The sequence below is a fragment of the Equus quagga genome, chromosome 2, assembly GCF_021613505.1.
Source record: "Equus quagga isolate Etosha38 chromosome 2, UCLA_HA_Equagga_1.0, whole genome shotgun sequence".
In the NCBI taxonomy this organism is placed as follows: domain Eukaryota; kingdom Metazoa; phylum Chordata; class Mammalia; order Perissodactyla; family Equidae; genus Equus; species Equus quagga.
The window spans coordinates 184,578,387-184,592,530 of NC_060268.1; the positions used below are offsets into that span (position 1 = coordinate 184,578,387).

At 48.1% G+C, this 14,144-nt stretch overlaps 1 protein-coding gene across 1 annotated transcript; it reads right to left on the reverse strand.

Moving 5' to 3' along the window:
• Positions 1 to 1,604: 1,604 nt before the first annotated feature.
• On the reverse strand, positions 1,605 to 2,540 carry LOC124235260 (olfactory receptor 226-like). Its single transcript, XM_046652846.1, has one exon. It carries the CDS (start codon positions 2,538 to 2,540, stop codon positions 1,605 to 1,607), a length of 936 nt encoding a protein of 311 aa, XP_046508802.1.
• Positions 2,541 to 14,144: the final 11,604 nt, after the last annotated feature.

The following is a 14,144-nucleotide window of genomic DNA, read 5'->3' on the forward strand; positions in this document are numbered from 1 at the left end:
AAGCACAGAGAGGAAAAAAATCATACAGCACACAGAACAGGCTGATAGAAGGCAGAGGGGACACTACAAAAAGATCTTGACATCCACGTACTATTGGAACCAAAAGGCGAGGAGAGAAAGAATGAGGCAGACGCAGTGTTTACGGAAACAATGGTGGTAATTTTCAAAAACTGATGAGAGGAAGCAAGTCACGAATTCTAGAAGCATTACAGACTCCGAGCATGACAAACCCAAAGAGAAACATACCCTGGAAACCAAACACAAGAAGAAGACGTTAAAAGCTTCCAGAAGTGTGGGAAATGCAATTACCTAAAAAGAGTAAAAATAAAACAAACAGCTGACTTCTCAACAGAAACAGGCAGCAGCTGGCAAAGCAGAAATGTGGTTTGCAGAGTTCCAGCTCCAGCATCACAGAGCTGACAATAGAAGGGTGGTTAGAAGGTAAGAGACGACAGATTAATAACCAGCGCAGTTAGAAATATATATTATGCAAATAAATACTAATGAAAGGGAAGCTGATGTAGCTGTATTGTCAGAGAAAGTAGACTTTAAGCCTTACAGATTATGGCAAAAAGCATTACTGGACACAAAGAGCAACACTTCATAATGATAAAAGGTTAAACTGACCAAGATGATAATTCTAAATTTCATGTACCTAATGACATAACCTCAAAATAAAGCAAAATAGTAAGAAAGAGAAGATTTGCAGGGCAAAATCATTTACATGAATTTAAACCTCTCACACACAAAGCACAGGACACATCTATTGATAACGCATGCATATCTCCAGGGACATATACTAAACCTATTACTTGGGTGGCTGTGATGAAGGGAATGGGATGGGAATGTGGGAAAAAAAGATGAAATCAAGTGAGAGAAGTGCTCGCCCTGACCAATGGCCATGGCCCAATAAGAAGGGAAGTGCTGCATTAGCCTAATTTCTGTCCCCAAGCACCAGAGAAGAGAGAAAAGGCAGAAAAGCCAGGAATGGTTTGCCATCTATTCGTTAGACCCATCAGGTTTTAGATAAAGAAAAATTCTTGTTTCTGAGGAAAGGTGGCAAATGTGTGGCCAATGGCGCTGCCTGGACTCCTCTGGAGCCCTTAGTCCACTGTCCAGCTGGCTGGGGTTGGTCGCAGGGTCTGCTCTGACAAGCTGGGACCTCAGGCAAAGGAGGCCATCCCAGTGGGCTCTGGGACAAGGTACGCAGGGCCCAGGAGGGCCAGGCAGAGGGTCTGGCCACCGCAGAACCTGAGCAGACCCCAGGTGGTTGGGGAAGGACAGTGCAGAAGGACCCTCCTATGAGTTTGAGACCAAGTTCTTCCTGGGCTGAGGGCGCTGCTGGGAGCTGAGGAGCTGTCCCCGGCTCTGGTGCTGATGCTGCCTGGGAGAGGCTGGAGCCTTTGGCATTTCCACTGCTCGCCCAGATGCTCTCAGGGCCACTCTGTGCTTTTGGCAGCTCCTTCCTAGGTGAGGTGAGGTGGGGAAGAGGGGAAGTTGCCCCTGCACTGGCGGGAGGGAGCCATGGCCTGCCTGGTGGTGGGCCAGCGACTGAGCAGATGAGAGGGGAGGGATCCAGAAGTTCTTCCTCCTGCAGCTGGTGCTCAGGAGGGGCCAGGGGCCCGGAGGAGTCTGGCCAGAGCCTCCCTGATGTCACGGTTCCGCAGGCAGTAGATGATGGGGTTGAGCAGGGGGGTCACAACCGAGTAGACCACAGACACCAGCTTGTTGAGGTCGAAGGAGCTGATGGCGTGAGGGCGGGCGTACATGAAGATGGTGGTGGTGTAGAAGATGGCCACCACCACCAGGTGGGAGGCACAGGTGGAGAAGGCCTTCCTGCGGCCGGCCGCCCCGGGGATCCTCAGCACTGTGGCCAGGATGTGGCCATAGGACACCATGGTCACCAGCAGGGAGGTTGAGAGCACAGCCAGGGCTGCTGCGAAGTCCACGACTTCGATGGCGGTGGTGTCGGTGCAGGAGAGCTGCAGCAGGGGCGAGATGTCACAGAAGAAGTGGTTGAGGACGTTAGGGCCACAGAACTTGAGGTGGGAGATGAGAGCCGTGGACACAAAGGAGGCCAGGAAGCCACCCAGCCAGGCAGTGAGGGCCAGGTGCAGGCACAGCCTTGAGTCCATGATGGCTGGGTAGTGCAGCGGGCGACAGATGGCCAGGTACCGGTCACAGGCCATAGTGGCCAGGAGGAAGCACTCAGAGGAGCCGAGTGAGAGGAAGAGGAACAGCTGGGTCAGGCATCCTGAGAAGGAGATGGTCCTTGCCCATGCCAGGAGGCCAGCCAGCAACTTGGGGACGGTGACTGAGGTGTAGAGGGTCTCCAGCACTGACAGGTTGGCCAGGAAGAAGTACATGGGCGTGTGCAGTTGGCGGCTGGCTCGGACTGTCACCACGATGACCAGGTTCTCCAGGACGGTCACCACGTAGACGATGAGGAATGACCCGAACAGCAGCCCTCGCAGGTGGCACAGCTCCGGGAAGCCCAGCAGAATGAACTCCGTCACCAAGGTCTCAGTGGAGTTGCTCATGGCCCTCCCTGGCAGAGAGGTCACTTGTGGGCACCCTGAAAGGCAGAGAGACATGAGTGTGATGTGTGATGGTCCAGGCCCGCTGCCTCACTGGGCAGCAGGGCCGGGTCGTGAGAGCTGGGTGGGTGGACTGTGCCCTCCTCAAAGGGGTCTCAGAGGTGCCGCAGGGCTTCCTTGTGGTCCCCCCCTCAGTCCAACACATGGTTCCTCAGAGCTGACGACAGCAAGGGGGCTGTGGGCTCACACCCACCAGTCTGTGCAGATACTCGTCTCACCTGCACACTCATAGACACTCAGGTGCACACTCTTCTGTGCCCAGCACACAGGTGCATGGCCAGGCGTGTGCTTAGCACACCCCCTCATCCACCGAGGTGCACATGCACACACAGGTACACGCGTACACACACACAGGTGCACACATACATACACACAGGTGCATGCACACACACCCAGGCGTGCACACACAGAAGTCCATGCACACACACAGGTGCACACATGCATACACACAGGTGCATGCGCGCACACCCAGGTGCAGGCACACAGCATGAGAGAAGACCCACTCTGCCCGGTGTCCCTTCCCCTGCTGTGTCCTGGCACTTTCCTGGCCTCACCCCTGTGGGCCCCCAGGGTTCTGCTCCTCCAGCTGCTCTCTGGCCAGGGCCTCTCACCCCTCGGGAAGGACACCACTTCTGTCAGCTGTCCAGGGGTGAGCAAAGCGTGGGCCAGGGGTCTGCAGAGGGGGCGGAAGCTCATCCCCGCCTTTTTATGTCCCCACGTGGACCTGGCCGAGATCCAGCCTTGGTCTTTGCCTGTGTTTTCTGAGCAGCAAAGTGGCCTTTGGCGGATGGGAGGCAGCGGTCTACGCAGAGCCTCTGAGGGGCCGCGCTGTTTGGACTCTCATGCCAGGACATCCCTGGAGTTGGGTGTCTGAGGGGTGGCGGGTCTCAGGAGGGGGTGGGCTGGGCCAGGGCTCCGCGCAGGCGGGTCCGGGGCTCCTCGGGCTCTCCCGCCCCTCCTGGAGGCGGTGGGGCCTCAGGGCCTCCCCTCACGCCGCCGTCGGGTCTGCGGAGCGCGGCAGGGGTCGCGCTGCAGGCGGAGGGAGATCCCCGCGGACGGTGTGGTTTGTCCGGTCGACTGGGATTTGCCCCCTCCTCTGGCGGCGCCGGGCTGAGCTGACGGCTGCTCCGGGCTCGCCCGGGAGGGGAACTCGCTGGGTGAGCCGGGGCTCCGGAGACCCCGCCGCCTGAGACGCGCTCAGCCCTGCGGGGAGGGGGCTGCGGGGATGCTCAGAGCTGGTGGGGCACAGGCCGGGGTGCGCAGGGCACTGAGGCCCGTCCCCCAAATCCCTGGCGAAGCGAGACCTGTCAGCAACGCAGGGGAGGAGGCTGGGCCTGCGAAGGGTGTGCAGAGCCTGGGTCGCTGGCCAGCTTGGATCCCCAGCTGAGGGCGCGGGCTGAGGGCTCGGGAGCCCGTGCCCGGCTTCTGTGCCGCCCAGCCTGGCTGCGGGTTTTGGGAGACCCCGGAAGGTGTGGTCCTCGTGGCCTCCCCAGGTCCTTTGCCTCAAGACTCAGGTCCAGGGAGCCGAACCTCCCCTCGCAGAAGGTGTGAGGCCTCGGCCGGTCTCTGCATCTCTCTGAGCCGGGGTCTGTGGGGAGCACAGCGCGTCTCGCCGGGTCCCGCTGCCTCTGGACCCAGGTGGCTTTTATCGGGCTCGTTAGTGGCCTTGTCCCCACCCCCGTCTTCTGCTCCGAGTCTGGAGGGCTCTAATCGCAAACTGTCACCCCTGCGGGGCTCAGAGCACTTGGTGGAGGCGCACTGCAGGGTCCGTGGAGGGAAGGTGTCGCCGGCGCCCCGCTCTGGGGCTCCCCACTGTCTCCTCAGCCACAAACAGCGCGCTGCCTGTCACCGGCCCTCCGGGAGCGCTGGCCCCTCCGGGCCTCAAAGCCCCTCCCCTGGGGTCCAAGGGGGGGGGGGGGGGGGGGGGGGGGGGGTGGTGAATGCTGCCCGGTAGCTTCGTGGCCCTCCCGCTTCATTCTGTGTCTTTCCATGGACGGCGTTTATTATCCATTCAGTTATAAAATGACGTGCTGAACACTTGTAAACCTTCTCTCAGCACAAGAGGATCGCTGACGAATGCCCTCAGCTCCTTCCCTCTCCGGCCCGCCGCTCAGAGGGCCGCCCGCGGGCTCCCTGCTTCTCACAGCGTTTTAAGCGTAGACAAGGGCTGCTCAGCGCGGCTGTTTCAGACCTTGCGGCAGAGGCGTCTGCTCTGAGCCGTCTTCTGGGTCTCCTTTGTGTTACTGCGACGCTTGCTCTCCGCAGCTGGCTGCGTTTATTCTGACCCTGTGTCACGTTCCCTGGAGCGACCACCTCACACTTCCTGGTTCGTTCTGGGTGCTGGCCAGCGTTCCTCTTGGAGCCACCTCTAGGCTCAGGAATGTCGGGTTGAACTCGACAAGAAAATGCCCAATTCTTTCCCCAAAGCGGCTCCACAGTTTACACTCCCACCGTTCAGCCGCGTCATCCCAGCGGGAGCTGTGGGGATTCTCAGTCTTTGCCCATCTAGCGGGTAAAAGCAGGCCTCCTGCGGTGCATTTGCTTTTCCTCTTCTCTAATCCGTTGGAATCCACGTGGTCTCTGCTTCTCTGGGCTGCCTGTGTGTCTTCCCCCATGGCCCGCTCTTTTCCTTAGGATTTGCAGGACTTCTCTCACGTCCTTCCTGAGTTTCCTTATTGATGTGATTTACACAGTAAAGTGCACAGACCTTGCTGTTAGGTCTGATGAGTTTTGACAAATGCACATGGCACGGAGCTGACACCTCCTCAAGACACAAAATCCTTTCACTTCAGAACCCCCCAGCCGCCTCTTCCCGGATGACCCCTGGTCCCCCACTTCGAGGCAGCCACAGTTCGGCCTCTTTTCTTTGTAGATCAGTTTTGTTTTTCTGAATGTGAGGTAAATGGGACCACAGGGCATCCCCTCTTGTCTCCAGCTCCTGCTCAGCATGATTTTGAGGCAGGTCCAGGGGGTCGTCTCCATTATATCCACAGACTATGGATTATCTGGACGTGTGTTATTTAATTTCCAAATATTTGGAGATTTTCCAGAGATATTTCTCTGTTATCGATTTCCGTTTTAACTTCATTGTGATCAGAAAATATGCTTTGTGTAACTTTGAATCTTTTAAAATTTGAGATTTATTTTGACCTAGAATATGGGTCTACATTGGTAAATGACCTGTGTCCACCCAGAAAGACTGCGCATTCACTGTCGATGAGGGGTGTCGATCAGGTCAGGCTGGTTGACAGTGGTGTTGAATCTCCTATATCTTTGCAGATTTTGTCTCCTTGTTCTGAAATCTATGGCTGTGATTGTGGATTTGAGGTTCTGTTGGTTTTTGTTTCCTGCATTTTCGGGCTGTTATTAGGTGCATACAGGTTTAGGGTTGTTTTGTCCTCCTAAAGAATTGATCTCTTTATTGTTTTGAAATGATTTCCTTTGTCCCTAATATTTGTTGCTCTGAAATCTACTTTGTCTGATATTACTTAATTCTAGCTTTCTTTGGGTAGTGTGAGCATTGTTTATCTTTTACCATTCTTTTACTTTAAATCCGTGTGCGTCTTTCTGTTTAACTTCTGTTTCTTGTAGGCAGCATTTAGTTGGGTCTTGCCTTTGCATCCAACCTGACAGCCTCTCCCTTTTGTGTGAGGTATTCATCCATTTACATTTAATGTGATTAGTGATGTGGTTAAGTTTAAATCTACCATATTGCTCTTGGTTCGCTATTTACCTGTCTGGTTTGTGTTTCTTTTGTTATCTTTTTCAACTCTCATTGTGATTACTTTTTATCACCTTTGCTCGCTTGCTATCTTTGACTCTTTGTTTTGTTACTGTAGCGGTTGTTTAGGGTTAGCATACATCTTCAACCTGTCACAGTCCACCTTCAGGTGATACTTGCTCACTTCGTGTGTAAGAACCATACAAGAGCGTGCCTCCACCCCTCTCCTCCTAGCTTTCACGCTATTGTTGTCAACCACTTTATTGTCACATGTTATAAATCTCATAATACATTGTTATTTTTGTTTGTACAATTATCTTTAAAAGAGATTTTAAAAAATAAGAAAAATACTGTCTGTTTATCTATGAAATTTCCATTCACTGTGCTCTTCATTTGTTTGTGTAGATTTGTATTTCCATTGGAATCATTTTCTTTCTCCTTGAAAGATTTCCTTTAATATTTCATGCAGTGCTGATCTGCTGGTAATATATTCTTTCAATTTTTGTTTGTATAAAAAAGCCTTATTTTCTTTTTGTCTTTGAAACATATTTTCCTTCTGTATACGATTCTAGGTTTACAGGTTTTCTTTTCAGTACTTAACAGACGTTGCTTCAGTGTCTTCTCACTTGTGCTGTTTTTGGTGAGATACCTGCTGTCATATTTCTCTTGATTCCTCTTTATGTAGTGCTGTTCTGGATGCTGGTGTTTGACTGCGATGTGCCTTGGTGTGGCTCTCTCTGTGTTTCTCGTGTTGGGCTCATTGAGCAACTTGGATTTATGCGATTGATTATAGTTTTCACCAAAGTTGGAAAAATTTTGGCCATTGTTCCTTTGAATATCTTTTCTGTCTCCACTTTCTTGGGGATTCAATTACATGTCCAGGCACACCTTGGAGATATTATGGGTTCAATTCCAGATCACTAAAGTGAATAGCACAATAAAGTGAGTCACACAACTTTTTGGTATCCCAATGCATATCAAAGCTAAGTTCACACTATGCTGTAGTCTATTTAGTGCACGATAGCATTATGTCTAAAAAGACAATGCATGTACCTTGATTAAAAATACTCTATTGCTAAAAAATGCTAACCATCATCCAAGCCTTCAACGTGTCATGAATTTTTCACTGATGGAGGGTCTTGCCTCAGTGTTGATGGCTGTTGATTGATCATGAAGGTGGTTGCTGAAAATTCAGGTGGCTGTAGAAATTTAAAGATTGCCGCATCGACTGACTGTTCCTTTCATTGAACGATTTCTCTGTAGCATGCGATGCTGTTTGATAGCATTTTACCCACTGCAGAACATCTTTCAAAATTGGAGTCAATCCTCTCAAATCCTGCCACTGCTTTATGGACTAAGTTTATGCAATATTCTAAATCCCTTGTTGTCATTTCATCAGCCTTCACAACATCTTCACGAGGAGTAGATTCCATCTCAAGAAACTGCTTTCTGCGCCCTCCTCCGTAAGAAGCAGCTCCTCATTCATTAAAGTTTTATCATGAGATCACAACAATTCAGTCACACCTTCAGGCTCCACTTCTAATTCTAGTTCTCTTGCTATTTCCACCACATCTGCAGTTTCTTCCTCCACTGAAGTCTTGAGCCCCTCAAAGTCATCCCTGAGAGTTGGAATCAACTTCCGGCAAACTCCTGTTAATGTTGACATCTTGGCCTCTTCCCATGAATCACGATTGTTCCTAATGGCACCTAGAACGATGAATCCTTTCTAGAAGGTTTTCAGTTTACTTTGTCCACATCCATCAGAGGAATCACTGTCTGTGGCAGCTACAGCCTCACAAAATGTACTTCTTGCATAATAAAACCTGAAGTTGGAAGTCGCTTCTTGATCCATGGACTGCAGAATGGATGCTGTGTTAGCAGGCGTGAAAACAGCATTAATCTGGTTGTACATCTCCATCAGAGCTCTTGGGGGACCAGGTGCGTTGTCAATGAGCAGTAAGATTTTGAAAGGAATCTTTTTTCTCAGCAGTAGGTCTCAACAGTGGGCTTAAAAGATTCAGTAAACCATGTTGTAAACAGATGTGCTGTCATCCAGATGTTGTTGTTCCATTTATAGAGCACGGGCAGAGCAGATTTAGCATAATTCTTAAGGGCCCTGGGATTTTCAGAATGGTAAATGAACACTGGCTTCAACTGAAAGTCACCAGCTGCATGAGCCCCTAACAAGAGAGTCGGCCTGCCCTTTGAAGCTTTGAAGCCAGGCATTGACTTCTCCTCTCCAGCTCTGAAAGTCCTAGATGGCATCTTCTTCCAATAGAAGGTTGTTTCGTCTACACTGAAAGTCTGTTGCTTAGTGCAGCCACCTTAATTACTTCTGTCAGCTGATCTTCTGGATAACTTACTGCAGCTTCGCCGGCAGCACTTGCTGTCTCACCCTGCGCTTTCATATTATGGAAATGGTGTCTGTCCTTACCTTCATGAACCAACCTCTACCAGCTTCAACTTTTCCTTCTGCAGCCTCTTCACCTCTCTCAGGCTTCACAGAGCTGAAGAGTTAGGGCCTTGCCCTGGATTAGGCTTTTGCTTAAGGGAATGTTGTGGCTGTTTGACCTTCTATCCACATCACTAAAACTCGCTCCATATCAGCAATAAGGCTGTTTCGCTTTCTTATCATTGGTGTGTTCACTGGAGTACCACTTTTAATTTCCCTCAAGAACTTTTCTTTGCATTCACAACTTGGCTAACTGGCACAAGAGGCCTAGTTTTTGGCCCAGCTCTACTTTCGACATGCCTTCCTCACTAAGCTCAATCATTTCCAGCTTTTGATTTAAAGCGAGAGATGTGTGAATTTTCTTTTCACCTGAACACTTAGAGGCCACTGTAGGATTATTAACTGGCCTAATTTCAATATTTTTTGTCTCAGGGAATAGAGAGGCCTGGGTAGAGGGAGAGAGATGGGCGAACGGCCGGTCAGTGGAGCAGTCAGAAGACACACAACATTCATCGATTAAGTTCACCCTCTTTTGGGCATGGTTTGAGAAATAATTACAACGATAACCTCAAAGATCACTGATCACAGATCCCCATAACAAATGTAATAATAATGAAAAGGTTTGAAATATTGTGAGAATGACCAAAAAGGTGACACAGAGAAACCAAGTGAGCAAATGCTGTTGGAAAAATGGCACCGAAAGTCTTGCTCAACACACAGTTGCCGCAAACGTTCCATTAGTGAAAATCACAATATCCACGAAGCGCAATCACAGGAAGGAGCCGGGCCATAAATCTGCCTGTTTTCCCACAGCTCTGTTAACTCAAGAATTACCCTCCCTTCTCTTTGTTCTGTGCTTTGATGGTTTCTGTTGCTGTCTTGCATTTCTCTCGCCTTTTCTACAATCTCTAATCTGCTGCCGACCCCATCCAGTGCATTTTCCGTCTCAGACAGCATAGTTTCTGTGTTTAGAAGTTTGATTTGAGTCTTTTAAAATGTCTTCCACGTCTCCACTTCACTGTGTGAATATGCAGAATACAGTGTAACAACTATTTTAAAGTCCCTGTCTACCAGTTCTAACGTCCATGTCAGTTCTGAGTTGGTTTTGATGGATCGATTATTCTCCTTGTGATGAGTCGTGTTTTCCTGCTTTTTGCATGACTGATGACTGTGCCTGGTTGCCAGACGTGGTGCATCTTACTTTTCGGTGGATGGACATGTTTGTATTTCTGTAAATGTCCTCGACCTCCGTCCTGGGGCAGGAAGTCACGTAGCGGCAGCTGGTCCTCTCAGGTCCTCCTTGTGAGGCGTCTGGAGCCGGGCTCGTCCAGGCTGGGTGACCCCAGCCGAGACAGGCCCTCTCTCTGCTCTGCCAGCTCCCTGCATCGTGAGGTCATCCCGTCTGGCTGGTGGAGCAGGTGCTGCCTGGCACTGGTGAGTCCCTGGCACAGTATTTTCTTGTCCTTTTGGGTGATTCTTTCCTAGAACCCAGATAGTTTTCTCACCTGCGTGGGCTGGTCAATACTCTGATCAACTCTAAGGGCAGCCTCTGCCGACCTCTGGGACCCTCTCTGTTCAGATCTGCCCAGCCCCGTATTTTGTCCTGAAACTCGAGCTGCCATGGTCTCCGGGACTCTCACGGGCTCCAGCTGCTTCTGCCTGGTCCCCTCCCTGTGTTGCAGCTCAAGAACTCTCCCAAGGCGATCAGCTGGGGCAGTTGTAGGCTTCTCTCCTTCACGTCCATCTCTCAGGGTCACTGACCTTCATTGCCTCATGTCCAGTGTCTGGACAACCACTTTTTCTTATATTTCGTCTGTTTCCCTTCAGGTGGGAGGATAAGTCCAGCCCCTGTATTCCATCCTGGCCAGAAGTGGGCGTCTCTAAGTTCCGTGGTCTCCAGTACTTACAGCGGCCTCGGTATCCCTGACCTCTGATCTGTGTCCTCCCTCGGTGAGACCACACTCCACGCCTGGCTCCCAAACCCTGCACTGAGGCCCAGAACTGCAGCCAGTGCGCCGGGAGTTCATGCTGCCCATTTCCCTTCTCTCCAGGATAGAGTCCTGCATTGCCTCTTGTCCAACATCCGAAAACAGGCGTTAAAAGTCCTTTTATAGTATTACATTTTATAATTATAGTGTAGTATTTATATAATTATGGTACAGCATTACATATCATTATAATCACATTATTTTATATATTTTATCTAATTTCATCATTGTGGTGGAGTGCTACCCTGTGCCAGCTAGTTTTTTGCGGCTGGAAGCCTCCGTACACAGTCTCAGTATTAATTGTGTGTCTCCTGTATGTTGCAACATCTCATGTTGGTTCTCAACCTTTATTTTTCATTTTCTTTAAGGTATCTTTTGATGAACAGATGTTCTTAAATATTTTCACGTTCTTTTTATTAAGGTATAATTTAAATAAAGTGAAACCCACTCTTTTTAGTGTATAGTTCTTCAAATTTTGAGAAATGTATATAATTGTGTAACCACCACCACAATAAAAGTATAGAGCAGTCCCATCTCTGCACAAATCTCCCTGTGCTGCCTCAGTGGATAATCCTGCTCCCCAGCCCCTGCCCAGCAGTCTGTCTTCCGTGCCTATAATTTTGACTTTCCCAGAGTGTTACATAAACGGTATCAGAAGAGTTTGTCTTTTGAGTCCTTTACTCAGCAGAATAGGTTTGAGATTCATCGTGTTGCATATGTCAGCTGTCTGCTCCTTCCTGTTGTTGGGGATGTTCCGTTGTATGGATGGGCCACAGTCTCTTTCCCCATTCCTCAGCTGCAGGACATTTGGATTGTTGATTATGCACTAAGTCACTCTAAATATTTGCTTACACTTTTCTTGTGTGAATACAAGTCCTGGGTTATATGATAAGGGTGTGTTTAACCTTATAAGAAGCTGCCAAACTGTTTCCCAAAGTGGCTGTACCAGTTTACACTTGGTATTGACAGGTTTTAGAAACGTTATTCTAAAAGGTTTGGGTTGGTGTCTCCTTGTGGTTTCCATTGCACTTTCCTACTGACTCCTGAGATGAATATCCCCTCAAGTGCTCATTACCCATCCTTTGGTGAAATGCCTGCTCAAGTTTCTACCCATTTGTATATTGGGTTGATTGTCTCTTTACCATTGAATTTTGAGAATTTTAAATTCTGAATAGAAACCTTTTATCAGATAGTTAATTTGCAAGTTTTTAAAGAAATCATCGCTTCCATTTTGATTCTATTAATAGCGTCTCTTGAAGATCAGAAGTTCTTAATTTGATGAGGTTGTTTTTTTTACATTTATGGCTTGTGCTTTTGGTGTTGAATCTGAGAAACCTTGCCTTACTCAAGGTCACAAAGTTTTTTTTTCCTGACGTTTTCTTCTAGAGGTTTTCTCGTTCAAGGTTTTACATTTAGGTGTCTAACCTATTTTGAGTTAAGTTGTATATAAGTATGAGATATGGATTGAAGTTCAGTTTTCACGTATGGATATTTGATTTTTCCAGCACAGTTTGTTGCTAATTGAATGGCCTTTTCGTCTTTACCAGAATCCATCATGTGTGGGTCTATTTCTGGATTCTCTGTGTTGTTTCATTTGTCTCTGTGTTTATTCTTTCTCTGGTACCACACCGTCTCGGTTACTACAGCTTTATAGGTCATGAAAGCAGGTAGATTGAGTCCTCTTACTTTGTCCTTTTTTCAGAATAGTTTTGGCTATTTTAGTTCCTTTGCCTTTCCATAAATTTTAGAATCAGCTTGTTGATTTCTATAAAAAACTTCTGCTGGGGTTTGTTGAGTCTAGAGATCAGTTTGGGGAGAATTAACGTGTTTACAATATTGAATTCTCCAATCCACAGACATGGCACATCTCCCCATTTATTTAAATCACCTTTGATTCCTTTCATCAGTGTTTGTAATTTTTAGCATGTTTTGCAAATGTCGTTCCCAGTTTATGGCTTATCTTTTTCAGTTCTTTTAAGATGTGTTTTGATGAACAGAAGTTCTAATTTTTCAAAATTATTTTAGAACAGTTTCAGATTTACGGGAAAGTTGCAAAGACAGTACAGACGGTTCCTGTGTACACCATACCCAGTTTTTCCGAATGCTAACATCTTATATTACTGTGGTACATAGGTTACATTGATGAAACAGTATTGATACTTTATTATCAATGAAATTCCTTACATTATTGGGATATTCTTGGTTTTTACCCAGTGCCCTTTTCTATTCCAGGATCCCATTCAGGACACCACATGACATTCAGTTGTCTTGCTTCTTTAGGCTCCTCCTGGCTGTGAGTTTCTCATACTTTCTTTTTTTTTTTTTTTTTTTCATGACCTCAACAGTTTTGAGGAGTTCTGGTCATCATTTTGTAGAATGTCCCTCAATTGGGATTTGTCTCACGGGTTTCTCATGATTAGACTGAGGTTTCGGGTCTTTGGGAGGAAGACCATGGAGACAAAGTGCCATTTTCATCACATCATATAAGGGTGCGTACTATCGACATGGCTTATCACTGTTGACCTTGTTGGTGATGACCTTGGTCACCTGGCTGAGGTAGTGCATCAGATTTCTCTGCTGTAAGGTCACCCTCCTCCCCGGGCTGTCACTCTTTGGAAGAAAGTCATTACATACAGACACTTATGGAGGAGGAAGTGCTTTCCCTCCGCGAGAGGGGAATGTGCACACAAGCTATTGGAATTCTCCATGGAGACTTGTCTATTCTCCCCATTTATTTATTTATCCAGTCATTTCTTTATGCCCGTATAGACTCATGGGTATTTATCCTATACTTTGGGTTATACTCAAATACTGTTCTATTTATTATATTGCTCAAACTCTCCTGGTTTTGGCTATTGGGGGCTCTCAGTTGTTTCCTGGGCTCCTTTGACACACCCCATCGTTGCGTTTTTTTTTTTTTTTGAACATTTACTAGTTTTCTGGCACTATGAGATGCTCCAGGCTCATCTTGTATATTTCTTGGCCAGGCCTAGAATCATTCATTTCTCCAAGGAGCCTTGGTGCCGTTATTAGACAATGAGATTAGAAATCAACAACTGTGCACTAGGTGTGCTGGTTGCTACTGGGGTGTTGTTACTTCTAGGTGCTCTCAGCTGACAGAGCAAGGAGGACTGTGTGCATATGCTAACCTGTGTATGTACACACATCTACGAATATTTCCATAGGTAGTCGTTTGTATCTCCACTAAGCTACCCATGAGGTCTTACTGTGTCTCCACATCTGGTCCATCACCACATGGATCATTCTAGCTCCCGCCCTGTGTTTCTCTGTAAATGTCCTCTCCAACAGTGAGAACCCTGCTCCCAGGGTCCACTCTCCATTTACTTAATTGTTAAATTCTGGTGCACATGCTGAGTGGTGTCAGA